This window comes from Rhineura floridana, chromosome 12, assembly GCF_030035675.1.
Source record: "Rhineura floridana isolate rRhiFlo1 chromosome 12, rRhiFlo1.hap2, whole genome shotgun sequence".
NCBI classification, from domain to species: domain Eukaryota; kingdom Metazoa; phylum Chordata; class Lepidosauria; order Squamata; family Rhineuridae; genus Rhineura; species Rhineura floridana.
Genome location: NC_084491.1, coordinates 40,716,481 through 40,731,187, shown reverse-complemented (window position 1 = coordinate 40,731,187; position 14,707 = coordinate 40,716,481). Strand labels below are relative to the sequence as shown.

The 14,707-nt window shown below is 48.4% G+C and overlaps 1 protein-coding gene across 1 annotated transcript; it reads right to left on the bottom strand.

The window, feature by feature from the left end:
- Window positions 1-342: 342 nt before the first annotated feature.
- Window positions 343-12,646, bottom strand: C1QTNF5 (C1q and TNF related 5). The gene is made up of 3 exons (XM_061592548.1): window positions 12,370-12,646; window positions 3,271-3,507; window positions 343-2,063 (listed from the first exon to the last, which is right to left on the bottom strand). Exons 2-3 carry the CDS (start codon window positions 3,494-3,496, stop codon window positions 1,546-1,548), a joined length of 744 nt encoding a protein of 247 aa, XP_061448532.1. The 5' UTR covers window positions 3,497-3,507; window positions 12,370-12,646; the 3' UTR covers window positions 343-1,545.
- Between the last annotated feature and the right edge of the window lie 2,061 nt (window positions 12,647-14,707).

The following is a 14,707-nucleotide window of genomic DNA, read 5'->3' as shown; positions in this document are numbered from 1 at the left end:
TTTTAAATGTCCCTGTACAGCCTTCAGCATCTCAAGAAAGGCCTACATTGAGGGAATAATTATATGCAACCTTGCTTAGATTTAAATTCATCACTTCATCAGTTCAGTGATGGAGGATTAATCAGATTGAAGTTTTTTCATTTCTGGCACACAAGAAATGAAACCCTCTTTTAACTCTCTGCAGGGGGGAAAAGGGCACCCACTTGTCTCTTTATTAGGCTGTGGTAAAAGGCACAGGAGCAGGGATTTCTTCTAGTGATTAAAAAAACCCACAGCACTCTCCAAACAGAGATGTATGTTTTTCCTATACAGAGGTTAACAAACAAAATGCCACCACCTGAATCTTTTCATTATTTTAAAGACTTCTAAAATGTTCTGAGAAAGACAGAGTAAATATGTACATATACACACCCATTGCATACAGGCAGCATAACCTCACAGACTCAAAATGTACGGGGAAAATACCCTCATGCATGAGACCAATCTTATCAACAAGATCCGTTCTAGAGTTAACTTGGCCAGCAAACTTTCTAACTCTGGGCTGAGGGAGCCCCCTAGTGGTTAATGCACACCATGCATCCATATCAGCTGGGCTACTGCTTGGGGCATGAAAGGGAATATATGGGCCATTTCCAATATATATATTCTTTGAGGCCATGCTGCGAAGACAGACGGCGTACTTGGACAGCATCCTTGCAACCCTTCTCTTGCCCCATGCTACCAGACAGGAAAGAGGCGCTGTGTCTACACACCCTTGTGGCAACGTTTTGCCTTTCCTTACCAGAGAAAGCAAGGAAACTACACAGCCAGGGAAGTGTTTTCCATTTTTTGGGTCAGAAGAAAAAATGAGGGTGCAAAACGGGGTGAGCAGTGATGGCCCGTTCCTTGCTGGGAATGTTGCCCAAGAGGACCCTGGAGCTACAGTTGCCTGTAATGGTTCCTGGCACTTTCTGACAACCACTACAGGCGACCATAGCTAGAGAGTGCAGGGAGGCTTCTGTGCATGCGGTACCCCATTAAGAGCATAACGTTGAACAAAACCCATTCAAACTCTTACTGTTGTTTCGAATAATGATTTCTGTGGTATTTTTCATTTGCACAATTCCTCTTATTTCCCTGTGCAATAATGCCTTGTAGCAAGTTAGATTGATGTCACGGCTGATAAACGGGGCTTTGAACCCACCTCCCTCTCCTCTGCCCTATTCTGGACTCTCTTCAGTAGGGAGCAGAGAAGTTGGGAAAATAGCCCCTGGCCCTACCAATCTGACTGCTTCTGAGGACAATGTAGGAACGGGTGGCCTGTATACTCCTCAAAGACTAGACTGTTTGCTAGGATGCGGAAAGTGTGACTTAGCTTCTCTGCTGGACAGCTACCCCCATCGACAATGGGAGGAACCTATAACCTCTTTATGGGCATTAGCTAAAGGAGCGTGACACTCCTTGCGTTAAGGAAGAGCACATTTATCCTCGCTGACCACAGCAGTGGCGGAGCCAGGAATAGGAACCCAGGAGTTCTCCGCTAATGGCAGGGCGGCACGTGGTCGGTCAGGCAAAGACGGGAGAGTTTTGCCAATAGGAGTAGACTAGGAATCCAGTGAAGGTGCTGTCTGTCTTGACACTGGAGTAGAAGCCAAGGTAGTCTCCCACCCCGACCTGCACCCAGACTTCATCCTCTGGCTCCAGCCGCACCAGGGTGCCCCCAGACAACGAGGTAGGCTTGGGCCAGTTGCCATAGAACTGGAAGAAGGAGGCCACTGACTTCCCATTCTTCATAATGTCGAACTGGAGGCTCATGCGGTACACGGTGGCATGGACGGCAAAGTAGTACAGCCCCGGAATCTCGCAGAGGAACTTTCCCGTGGTCCCGTCGTAGTGTCCCTGCTCGTTGATCAGCACCACGTCGAAGACAACTGGCTGGTCGGCCAGGGGAGGGCTACGTGACTCAGAGCGCTTGGCACTAAAGGCTGAGCGGGGCGCCACTGCACACTCTCCTGGCACGCCCTTCTCTCCCGGAAGCCCATTTATTCCAGGGCTGCCGCCTTCTCCTCTGGGGCCGGCAGGTCCTTGACAGGATTAATAAATATGATAATTAAAGGACAGCGTTAGGACATGGTTGAGAAGCAGAGATACAAACCACTCTGAACCCAGGATCAGCAACTTCTGCACCAGCCTTGATCAGTTTCACAGACTGGCAGAAGACCATGAGTTCTGTCTTGTCTTCCCACAAATTCAGGGGCTTGCCCAAATAAATCACAGCAACATGATTGGGCGGGAGGCAGGGGGATCAACAGTAGGTGGCGCCAGAGCCAAAGACAAGAAGAGCCACCCCTGGCTGGTTGTAAGTAAAACGGCAGGCAGTTGGAGTCTGGCTAAAGGTGGTCTGAAGTTGGTGGAGCAGTGCCCCATTTGCCCTCACAGATCAGCCTTCACTGGATCACAGGTGGTGTTGGGAGAAGGAGTGTAGGATTTGTTAGGCACTGGGGGATATTTTGGGACAAGCACTGTTGCAGTCAAGTCCTGCTGGTGGGCTTCCCATGGGCATCTGGCCGGCCACTGTGAGAACAGGATGCTGGACTAGGTGGGCCACTGGCCTGATCTGACAGCCTGGCTCTTCTTATGCTCATATGACCCCCCCTCCCCACATACACCAGACAAAACAGTCTGGTAAATGCTGCAAGGAGACAAAATACCAGGCAGCCAGTACGAAACCCTCCACAGAACTGAGCACAGCAGATGACTCAAGGAAGCAAGCCAAGCTACACAGGAATGCAAAAGAACGGAACAATTCAGCACACAGCAAAATGTCGGCCAGCCCCTCTTCTTGCTTGCTGTGGCTACAACGGTTAGAATCTCGGCTTGAATACGACGGCCTCCTTTCCCTGACAGAGCTTGCTCTATAGGAGGCGTGGAGAACCGCCAGCCCATGGCCCTAATCAGGCCCACTAGCCCCCCCCCCCCATTTGGACCACGCGCCTGTTTTGGCCAAGCCATGCCCACTTGCTGATTGCCAGGGCTTGGCTATTTCTGATAATCAGCTGATTGTCCACATGGGCAAAAATGGGTCACCTGACCCTATTGTGAAGTCAGGGGCAGTGGCGGCCGCTGACTCCATGTCAGCGGGGCAGCGGAATCCACTTTGGGTTTAAGTCTGAACTTACAGAGTGATTGAAATCGGCCTGGAACTGTAGCTGCTTTGCTGCCCTAGCCCCCATACCACGCCTGAAGGCCCAAGGATTTCCCTTTGGCACCTGGAGGTCTGCAGAAGCTTACCTGGTTGGCCATCTTCACCCTTTTCTCCCTGCATGCCTGGAGCTCCGTCGCGCCCGTCGCGCCCATCTCTGCCCGGCAGGCCTTGGTTGCCATGGCTACCCGGGGTCCCTGGGATTCCAGGCTGCCCAGAGCACAGGCTGGGGATCTTGTTGTCCTCAAGTTGGACAGAGTCCCTGGCCAGTGTCAGGAAACAGAAGAGGAGGAGGAGGTAGGGGGCGTGCTCCATTTCTGAGGGGCCTGCGGAGAGAGGAGTCTTGTCAGCTAGCTTCAAAGGGCAGCCTTGCAAAACACTCCCACCAAATGCTTCCGGATGGGAGAACATAACTAGATGCCCCTGGGAAGCAGCCTGTAAGCAGGCCCTGAGCACAAGAGCACTCTCCGCTCCTGCGGTTTCCAGCAACTGGTATTCAAAAGCTATACTGGTCCCAGGCTACGGTCTGCAGGCACATGAGCCAGCTCCCTGCTGAAGCTAAGCAGGGTCAGCTCTGGTCAGTACCTGGATGGGAGACCGCCCGGGAACCATATGTAAGCTGCCTTGGGTTTCTAGCATGGAAAGAAAAGCGGGGTAGAAATGTAATAAATAAATGATGCCTCCAATAGTGGAGGTAGACTTTCTGATCAACTGTTGAGCATCTGCAAAGAGGCTCTCTCATGGGGGTGGGGAGACCATCCTCATCGCATATCCCAAAGGCCAAAGAGATGAATTGTACTTATGTATTTAAGTTTAGATGATTTCTTTTGTAATATTGAATTTATTTTATGTTTGCTGAATTGTTTATTTTTGTCTCATTTGAATGTATTGCTATGTTTCGTAAACTGACTTCTCTCCCCTCCCCCAGTGCTTTTATTTTGAGTATTTGTTGTAAGCTGCTGTGGAAAGGTGGCATATAAATAAACCCAATCAATCAATATCCGATTCGGGAGGGCTTCAAGATCAAGCCGGCTTGAATCAGAATGGCATTCTACATTTATTTATTTATTTATAGAATTTATTAGTCGCCCATCTGGCTGGCTGTCCAGCCACTCTGGGCGACGTACAACGTAGGCATACAATACCTAGACATTGAAAATCTAAAAACGATGAAGATAAAATCTAGCCCACCCCAAAAGCCTGCCGGAAGAGCCAGGTCTTCAAAGCCCGGCGGAAACTCATCATAGAAGGGGCATCTCGCTGCAGAAATTAATCACAGCACACGTTCCCTGAAAAGCAGGAGGAACTCCAGCAAAGTGTGTCACCCCAGTATCCTAGGAGGGCAGAGCATTGCCCCTTTGCCACCCTCTCCATGGTTCCTGTCCCAGGGCTCACCGCCAGTCCTAATCCATTTGTAAGAACAAGTGCGCAAGCTAAGACCATGAATGGATTTGATTCCCTGTCTAACGACATGTCATACTTGGAAACATCTGGAGCTTCCAGTGGCTCAGAATTCCCTAGATTTCTCAAGCTGTGTTTGTGTATTTTGTGATGAGTGACAGGGCGGTGGAGGTGGGGGGGAGAGAGTGAGAGAGAGTGAGAGGAGACATTCACTGGCTTATTAAGCAACTGCCTGGGATGTCACGCTTCTTTTGTCCTCTTTCTCTCTCCCCATGGAGTCAGAGAAAGGAAGCCAGCCTCCCAAGCAGCTAGTCCTCCAGAGGCATGTTGGATGCCAGGAGCCAGCTGGGCATGCAAACAGGATTCAAACCGCAGAGTCAGTAAAGCGTCTGTGAACTTTTATTTCCTTCCCAGCCTCCTCCTGCCTGCAGGCTTGTCCTAACAATCTGCTGGTCTAATCATTCGTCCTTTCTGCACCTCTGCCTTTTCTGTCCAACCCCACTCCCCTGCCCCCCCCCAATCTTTTACCACTTTTTGAAAGTGCCCAGGTTGTTTTCGGAGCTCGAGACATTTCGGCTTCAGGATTTAGCTGTAGCTAATGGGTCTGGAATGCAGTGAACCCATCCAAAATCTCTGCTTTACATTCTTTCAGCATTGCCTCCGCCTGCCCACATTAGGATGGGCGGTGTAGGGGGCTGGCATATCCTTTTTTTGGGGGGGGGAGAAATCTGGGAGGGGGAAAACTTAGCTCCTGTGTGGCTTCATCCCACCCTTCCTCCTGGAAGGAGCTCAGTTCCTTATTCAACACAGCCTGAATAATGCCCTAAGCACCCATGATCCAGCACCCCAAAATGGGCTACCACATATCATATCCCTCCATGGCTGGGGGTGGGGGCAAGGAATGACTTTTCCCTTTAAGATGGTGAACCAGGATTTTCTCCAGACCAAATTTATTATTTTTACACAACTTTTCTTGAAGATGCAATGCCTCCAGGCCACATATAGGAATAAGGAAATGGGGGAATTGCACCCTCAAAATAAACGTTGGGATTAAGGAGATGGGAAATTAGGAACCATCTTCAGCCTCGTGGAGAGGTGGGCCTAAAAACAGTCCAGGAAATGTGTTGTGGTGGTATGGCAGCAATGAGTAAGCCTAATGGGGAGAAGGTTGCACCTAGGAGAGCTGGGTTCAAATTCCACTTTTGCTGCCAACTGGATGGTTTTGAGCATGTCAGTATGTCTCAGCAGCGCAATCAATCGCTGTAAAATAGAGAAAGGCCCTCTCAATGACACTAAAACCTCAGTTAACAAATCCTCCAGGAAAGAAGCTCCTTTTAACAAAGTCTTTTTTGGGGTGTGGGGGGGCACACACTCTGACACAGTCAGAATGTGCCTCCTTGTCTACTGGATTGCAGCTGCTGCACTAACCTCTCTCATGTGTGGCTGGAATGGCGCTCCTAGCCAGGTGGCAAGAGCACCTTAAATTACACCCAGAAATGAACTGGCAACCAATGCAGCTGTTTTAAAACAGGGCTTATATGAGATCTGAAGAGAACCCCCGCCAGTAATCTGGCTGCTGCATTTTGGACCAGATGAAGTTTCCGAGTTGCCTTCAAGGGCAGCCCCACGTAGAGCACATTGCAATAATCCAGTCTGGAAGTTACCCGAGCATGGAGCACTGTGGCCAAGTCTTCTCTGTCCCAAAGGGGCCGAAGCTACAAAAAGGCACTGAGGCCACCTGAACCTCCAGTGACAGTGATGGATCATGGAGTATGTGATGTGATGTGTCACATGTGGTGTCAGTAGCGGTGGGATACGAACAACAGAGAATCCAGATACAGTGGTGTGGCAAACAGAAATAACAAAACAAGATTACTTGTGAGAGTGACTGGCAAAGAGTGTGTGGCAAAGAGTGAGTGAACTCAAACACCATGGCTGAATACATAAAAATGAAAAGGGAGGAGCTGGTGGAGAAGTGCATAACATTCAATTTACCTCACGAGGGTAAAGGGGTAGATGAATTGAGGGTAGCACTTATAGGATTTGCAACTGCCCAGCAAAAACAACCTGTCAGAGAAGAGACCCCAGAAGGATATTTAAGCAATCCCGCTTATATAGAGTACTTGAGAGAGAAGTTAAGATGGGAGGCTGATGAGAAAGAAAAGCAGCGGGTCTTTGAGGCTGAGGAAAAAGATAAACAGCGGGAGTTGGAAGCTGAGAGATTGAGGATGGAAGGTGCAGAGAAGGAAAAACAGAGGGAGTTGGAAATTGAGAGAATGAGATTGGGGTTTGAGGAGAGGGAGAAGCAACGAGCATTGGATGCTGAATTACAAGTAGAAAAGTTAAAATTTGATAGAGAGAAATTTCACTCTGAGGAGACAAGGAAAGAGAGAGATGGAGCAAAAATAAAAATTACTCCAAAGGACTTTGCTGTCTATGAGCCTGGTCAAGATCCTCAAATTTACCTCAGCACCTTTGAAAAAGCAGCTCAGTTGTGGGGGCTACCTGAAGATAAATACATGCAGTATTTATCAAACCTGATTAAAGGGGAATTGGCTGAGGTATACCAATATTTCCCCTCAGACAGGCCCGTCACCTATGCTGAATTCAAAGAAGCAGTGTTTAAAAGATTCAGACTGGGGCCTGATTATTTTAGAAAGCTTTTCAGAAACTGCCAGATACAGACAGGGAGGTCTTTTGTGGAACTGGGAGCAAAGTTGATGGATACATTTGGAAAGTGGATGAGTAGTGCCAAAGCTCAGTCAGTGGAAGAGGTGAAAAGCCTCATGATACTGGATCAATTATACCATCAGTTACCACCAGAAATAAGGCTCCTGGTCAAAGACCGTTCCCCTACATCTGTGCAGGAGGCCGCAGAGATGGCGGATCACTTCGCCTCCAATAGAACTGGCTGGGTGGGGAAAACATCAAGAGAGTTTAAACCCAGACCATATAGTGCTGGCAGAAGGGATGTGGTTCCACAGCGAGTGAGTCCTCCATTAAAATCTGAAGGGCACAGGACACCCCAGAGTGGATCTGTGTACCCTAAAAGTGAGGAGAAATTATGCTACAAATGTGGTAGACCGGGGCACCTACGTTTTCAATGTGAGGTTGCCAACCCCATTAGTAATCCTGCTCAGACAAGGGTAGTGAAAACAGAGCCCAAGGCTTTAGAAGCAGCAAAAAAGGTTCAGCTCTGCCAGATAAACTGGACAGAAGTAACAGACCTGGATTCAAGTCTGAGAGAGGAAGTGAGTGTACAAGGGGCAAATTATTGGGCATTGCTTGACACTGGTGCCGCTCAGACGTTACTGAGGCCAGATTTAATAAAATCTGAAGAAATATTACCTCAGGAAATGGTGAATATCCAAGGAGTGAGGGGTCAACCAGAGAGTTTGCCTGTGGCCCTAGTGAAAATGGAATGGAGAGGCCGAAAGGGCCAATATAAAGTTGGTATTAATGCCCAGCAACAAGAACCAGTAATACTGGGAAGGGATGTCATGGGCGCCCAAGGAAAGATCTATGTAGTGACCAGACAGCAAATTGGCAGAGAAAAAGAAGCCATATTAAGGGGGGCTGAAACAAACAGGGTGGAATCTGTTAACCAGCCTCAGGTCACCATAGCAACCACTAGCAGGCCTGCTGAAGAAGACAAACTGTATCAAGTGGTCTCTGGGGAAGAAGCAGATCAATTCAGGGAAGAGCTGCATAAAGATATAAGTTTGAAGCAGATAAAGGAAGAGGCTGTGACCCAGCAGATTCCTTTCGCTGACAAGCTGAGGAGTCAAGTTGTGTGTGAGAATGGGATTTTATGTGGACTGTGGATGCCTGCTGAGAGAGGGGGTGAATGTGAACCAGTGAAACAAATGATGGAAGTAGTGAAAGAGAATTTGAGTCATGCACAGGAGAAGGAAAGTTACTGGTATGACAGAACAGCCAGAGAACGTGTGTATGATGTGGGAGATATGGTTATGGCGTTCATACCCAGGAAACATGACAAATTACAGGCTAACTGGGAAGGACCATATACCATCAGAGAAAGGCTTGACACAGTGACGTATGTAATCACCACAGACCAATTAAACAAAAGCAAAGTGGTTCATGTAAATATGTTGAAGCCTTACCATACCAGGGATGCACAGGTGTTGCAAGTTACCTTATTCCCTGAGGGAAGTGGGCCTGAACTTCCAGATTTGGTACAGGAAAGCAAAGACAAAGGAGGGGTAGATCAAGTGGAATGGTCAGAGGAGGTAGAGGAGGAAGTAAAAGAAGAGATTCTGAGAGTTTTGAAAACCTGTAGGAATCTCTTTAGCAACAAACCTGGCCGAACCAGTATAGTTATACATTCCATTGATACTGGAGATCATGCCCCAATCAGATCTGTTCCGTACCGTGTGAATGGGAAAGTTTTGAATGAGATCAAAAAGGAGGTGGAAGATATGCTGGAATTAGGAGTGATCAGGGAATCCATCAGTCCCTGGGCCTCAAGTATTGTCCTGGTTCCGAAAAAAGATGGAACGACAAGGTTTTGCATTGATTATCGCCTAATCAATAAAATTACGGTCCCAGATGCGTATCCTATGCCTAGGGTAGACGCTATGTTAGAGTTATTGGGGGCAGCAACCATTATCTCTACACTAGATCTCTGTAAAGGATTTTGGCAAATGGAACTAGACGAGCAATCCAGAGCCAAAACTGCCTTCAGTACACCAGATGGGTTATATGAGTTTGTGACCTTACCCATGGGACTAAGGAACTCACCAAGTTCATTTCAGAGGCTAATCAATACTGTGTTGCGAGGCATGTCAGATTTTGCAGTGGCCTATATCGATGACGTGGCCATTTTTAGCAAGTCGGTGCCTGAGCATGTCCAACACCTGACAACAGTATTGGAGGCCTTAAGAAAAGCAGGCCTCACAATAAAAGCTAAGAAATGCCAGTTTGGACTAAAGGAAGTAATCTATTTAGGACATAAGGTGGGGAGTGGGAAAATCACCCCCTTATGGAGCAAGGTGGAGGCAATACAAGCGTGGCCGATCCCCTTAACCAAAAAACAAGTAAGGGCATTTCTGGGTGTGGCTGGATTTTATAGGAAGTTTGTGAGAAATTTTGGGGAAATAGCAACCCCCTTGCATGAATTAACAAAGAAGAAGTGTTCTGAGCGTGTGGTATGGACGGATGAATGTCAGAAGGCTTTTGATCTGCTGAAGCAAGCCTTGTGCCAAGGACCCATATTAATAGCACCAGACTATGAGAAACCATTCATTGTGGCTACAGATGCGTCGGACCTCGCGCTGGGAGTCATCTTGCTACAGGAGAGAGAAGGCACTAGACATCCAGTGGCGTACCTGAGTCGCAAGCTGACGCCGAGGGAGAAAAACTATTTGTCGGTCCAGAAGGAGTGCCTAGCGGTCGTGTGGGGACTGAACAAGTTGCGCCCATACGTGTGGGGACGAAGATTCACAGTGACTACGGATCATCGGGCCTTGTTATGGTTGCAGACTATGAAAAACCATAACACTATGCTGCAGAGGTGGTCCTGGGCCCTACAGGACTATCAAGTGGACTTCCAGTTCATAAAAGGCAAGGACAATGTACTGGCCGATGGACTTTCCAGGCAAGTGGCTGGGACTGCAGTGACGTGACCAGACAGAGGAACAAAGAAAGACATTTTCCCCATAGAGACTTTTATTTGTTAACGCGACGTATAAATCCTGGAACAGGAATAATACTCTGCTGTTGTTTAAGGGGGGGGAAATGTGATGTTCCTATATTAATGTATATATGGTAAGTGTTGTTGTTTTAGAAGATACATGGTAAGTGGAGTGAAAGAGGAGGGGGAGTGACTGGGCAGTAGAATGCGAGATGATTGGCTGAGTGTTTAAAATGGCTGAATGTATAAAAGGAAGAGTGAGAGTGGAATCGGGGGGGGGGGGAGAAGAGAACTGAGTGGGTTGCTTGGTGGGGTTTAGAGAGTTGTTTGCCAGGAGAGAGTGAAGAAGGAGGGAGGTGGAGTTCGGATTAGTATTGAGTAAAACCATATGCTTATGTGCCTTAAGAAGAAATCTTGTTAATCTTGTTAGCTTTGTTATCTGTAATAAATACTTAATTTGGTTTACCAAAGGCCTGATCCTTGGCTGGGGTTTCACAGACCAGAAGGGAGGGTAAGGTAATGACCAAGGCTGAAGGGGAACTGTAACAAATGGTGGCAGCGGTGAAGAGAATAACAATACCAGTATTCAGAGTCTCTGGGAATACTAGTATTGGGACGTTACTGGTGGTTGCCTAGCAGGGGGATCTGTTGAGATCTGTGCTAGAGCGGATAGGTAAACCATAAGAGAGAGCGGTCCGGACTGGTGGAGTCCCTGGTGGTGCCTAGTGACAGGCAGTAGCCACGTGCAGGTAGGAACCTGACAGGGAGAGCCAGGGAAGGACGCCTCACAGAGTACCCCCAGGCTCAGACCTGCCCCTTCAAGGAAAGAGCAACCCCATCCAGAACAGGCCGTCTTCCCACCTCGTGGACATGAGAACTGTGGACACATAGCACCTCTGTCTTTTCAGGATTCAGCCTCAGTTCATTGGCCCACATCCAGCCCATCACCGCCTCAAAGCACTAGTTCAGCACCTCAACTGCCTCTCCCAATCCAGATAGAACAGAGAGATAAAGCTGGTTATCATCTGCATATTGATGGCACCTCGCTCTGAATATCCTGATGACAGCTCCCAGCGGCTTCACACAGATGTTAAATAGCATGGGGGACAAGATGGAACCCTGCAGAACACCACAGGACAGCTCCCATGGTGCGGAACAGTAGCCTCCCATAACTACCTTTTGGAAGTGGCCCTGGAGGTATGAGTGGAACCATTGAAGCACAGCGTCCCCAACTCCTACCTCCCTGAGATGTTCCAGAAGGATACCGTGGTCAGCAGTATCAAAACCCACAGCGAAATCAAGGAGAATGCTAGGGGCTAGATTTCCAGCAGGGATAAAAGAATCTGTCCACTTCAATTCTCCCAGTTTCTAATTGTCCAATCTTTTTCCAGTTCAGTTCTTCACATTTCTGTAGCAATTTGTGATTTTTTTTAAAAAAAAATCCTAATGAAAATTCTTCAGGGTTTTAGTGCAAATTTCTCATAATAAGCACAGCAAACAAATCTGAAAAAATGCTCAATCAAGACCCGCTATCATCTAACCTTCCAGGTAAGCTTTGTGCAAGCAAATCAGGATGAATGCTCAATAAACAGATCACCTGGATGAGCCATCTTTTCTGTCTTTATACCTAGCCTACCTGACAAGGTTGTAATGAGGATAAAATGGGGGTGGGGAAAGCCATGTATGCCCTTCCGAGCTCCTCAGATGAAAAGAAGGAGGGGATTTTTTTTACAAAAATGTTAGAAATGAATCAGCATAGACTCTGACTTTTCCTGATCAGACCATTCCTCCCTAAAAGCCACAAACTTTCTCTTATTTCAGAGCAGATGAAGTGTCCAACAGTGCCCCCCCCCACTGAAGCAGCTGTTTTCTCCCCCCGACAATGCATTTTTTGGGTGGCTGAGATCAAACCTGAGTTGCCGATCAATCTGCCCCCCACTCCAGAGAAAGAAAGTTTCTTCTCCCTACTGGGGCCAGGGAGGGACACAAGCATTTCCCTCCCGCCTCTCCTTCTAGGGGACAGAGTTTGGGGGTCAGTACCAGAGGAGCCGCGGCCCCAAAGAAGGCACCCCATCGCCGCCCAGCCACCAGTGGCTCCCCATCACCGACTCGAGCGCAGCGTGCGGCGCCCTACCTGGCAGGCTTGGCGTCCGCGGCTTCTTTGGGAAGGGCGCTTTCGCGGAGCCTCTCTGGGAGAAGGAGGCCGCAAGCAAGCAAGTCAGCTCTGCCGGCCGGCCTGCCTGCCTTTCCCCCTTCCCCACCCTCCTCTCTCTCTCTCTGTCTTTCTCCTCCCCCCAAACTCTGAAGGAAACCGGAGAGCCGAGTAGCGCAGCCAAGAGCGACGTGCAAAGGGGGAAACGAGGGATCGCGCTGAGTCCCAGGGAGAAGTTGCGGGGAGGGGAGCGGAGCGGAGGGTTGCCTAGTGGTTAGAGTGTTGGGGTAGAGACACTCTCACTGTGCTGCCGGTTCCAGTGCGTCTCTACCGCTCTGTTCTGAAAACGGGGCCACAAGACGCTAGTTAAACTCCACCCCTTTTTGCTGTAAAAGCTGATGGGATCAGCTCCAGTGCGTTTTGTTTTTAATTCAGCTTCAAAGAGATTTCGCAACTGATCGGCAGATCGACCCGTTCCCCCTCTAGGTGTGGCCAATGGAAACACTTTGATCTGGCCACTAATACTTCGTAGCCTTGGAGCTGAGAGAGCCAGCTTCCAATCCCCTGCTCAGCCAGGACTCGGAGTCTCGCAGTCTAGCCTACTTCACAGGGTTGTTGTGAGGAGAAAATTGGGGAAGGGGGGGAGACGCAAGGCCAGGCGCACGTTCTCAGCTTAACCTGCCTTACAGGGTTGTTGCAAGGATAAAATGGTTTTTCAAGTATGTATTTATCCAGTTGTGTGGTTTTTAATGGTTGGTTGACTGCAATAAAATGTTGTTGTTGTTGCTGATAAAATGAAGGGAAGGGGCATGCTGACTGCCTTGAGCTCCTTGGAGGGAAGGTGGGATTTAAATGTAAAAATAAAAATATCTTTTAAAAAAAAACAGGTTCCCAGAGAAATCCCCTTGCCACAAAAAAATCAGAGAGGGGATGAAGGATGGGCCATTTCTGCACTTTCATTCCAGGGCCAGAGCTCCAAGTCAGCCCATCCTGGGATCTCCTGTGCTCATTTTTGCAAAGTCTGAATTAATCAAAATCAGAGCAAAGCACTCACTTCGGTGAGGAAGGAGGGTAAATCCTTCCAGCGCCCTCCTGGGAGGAATCCAATTGCCATCGAGTGAGCTGCCTGAGGGAAGAACTGTGAGGCAGGAGCTGCCCTGTCTGACTGGCCTGGAGGTTGTCACCAGCTGTGCTCCTGGATCAGCTTTGGGGGGGGGAAGGAGTGCTGAGGGGGGCACTCTTTATCAAGACAGCCTGAACTACCACTTGAGATGGGGTGTAACTTGAAGAACTTGTGCTTGAGCTTGCTTTCCCCTCCTCCCTCCACTGCCTTTTTCCTCTAGTGTCATGATGGTGAGCCTGAGCACAGGGACTGCCTTAGAAATTATTTTTGTAGGTTGCTCTGAAACACTTTTTGGTTAAAGGGAGGGGCATAAATGGTGTAAACAAACAATAAAACTGCAATCAAGAACTGGGTTGATGATTCTCTTTGCTCTCTTGCTATTTCTTGTTTTTACCTTGGGTGGACAGGCATTAAGGCTCACCAAGGCTTAGGCTCAAAGTGTGTTCCACCATCAGCCTCAGAACAAGTAAAATAAATCAAGGAGTATCATTGAGCATCTACAGAGTGCCTGTTGGTCATTACTGAGTTAAGGCGAATTAATAGTATTGTGATTTTTGTAAGTGGTTTTAAACCGTTTTAAAGGTTGTATTTTAAATTGTTGTAACCATCTTGGACCGCTCTTTGAGAGTTTGGATTAAAACCTGGACCTGATTCCACTGCCCCACTGACATGGAGCCACCAGTGGCCACTGTTGCTGTTAAAATACAGGATACGGATAATGGATGGTAGCACATGCCTTTTGAACAATGTATGTTTTATACTGCAGTCTGGGTAAACGGAAGCCCTTGGATAATGCACATACAGACCGTGTCTTCTTATCGTTGACAAAATCCACGTCTGCCAGAGAAGGGGTGCAATATACACCTTGCAAACTCCCACTGCATAAGGAGAGCCCTTACGTGGCCATAGCTCAGTGGGCAGAGTGCCTGCTTTGCACGCACAAGCGCCCAGGTTCAACCCCCAACGGCATCTCCAGGAAAGACCCCTGCCTGAAATCCCGTAAGACTGCTGTCAGGCAGTATCAACGATACCGAGCTGATTCAGTATGAGGAAACTTCCTGTGCTGCTCCTGGATCCGACCAAAGGCCCATCTAGTCCAGCATCCCATTCTCAAAGGAACCAGATGCCTATGGGACATGAGCACTCGGGATCTTCAGCATCCGGTAGTCAGACAGGCACGCTGTCTCCGACACTGGA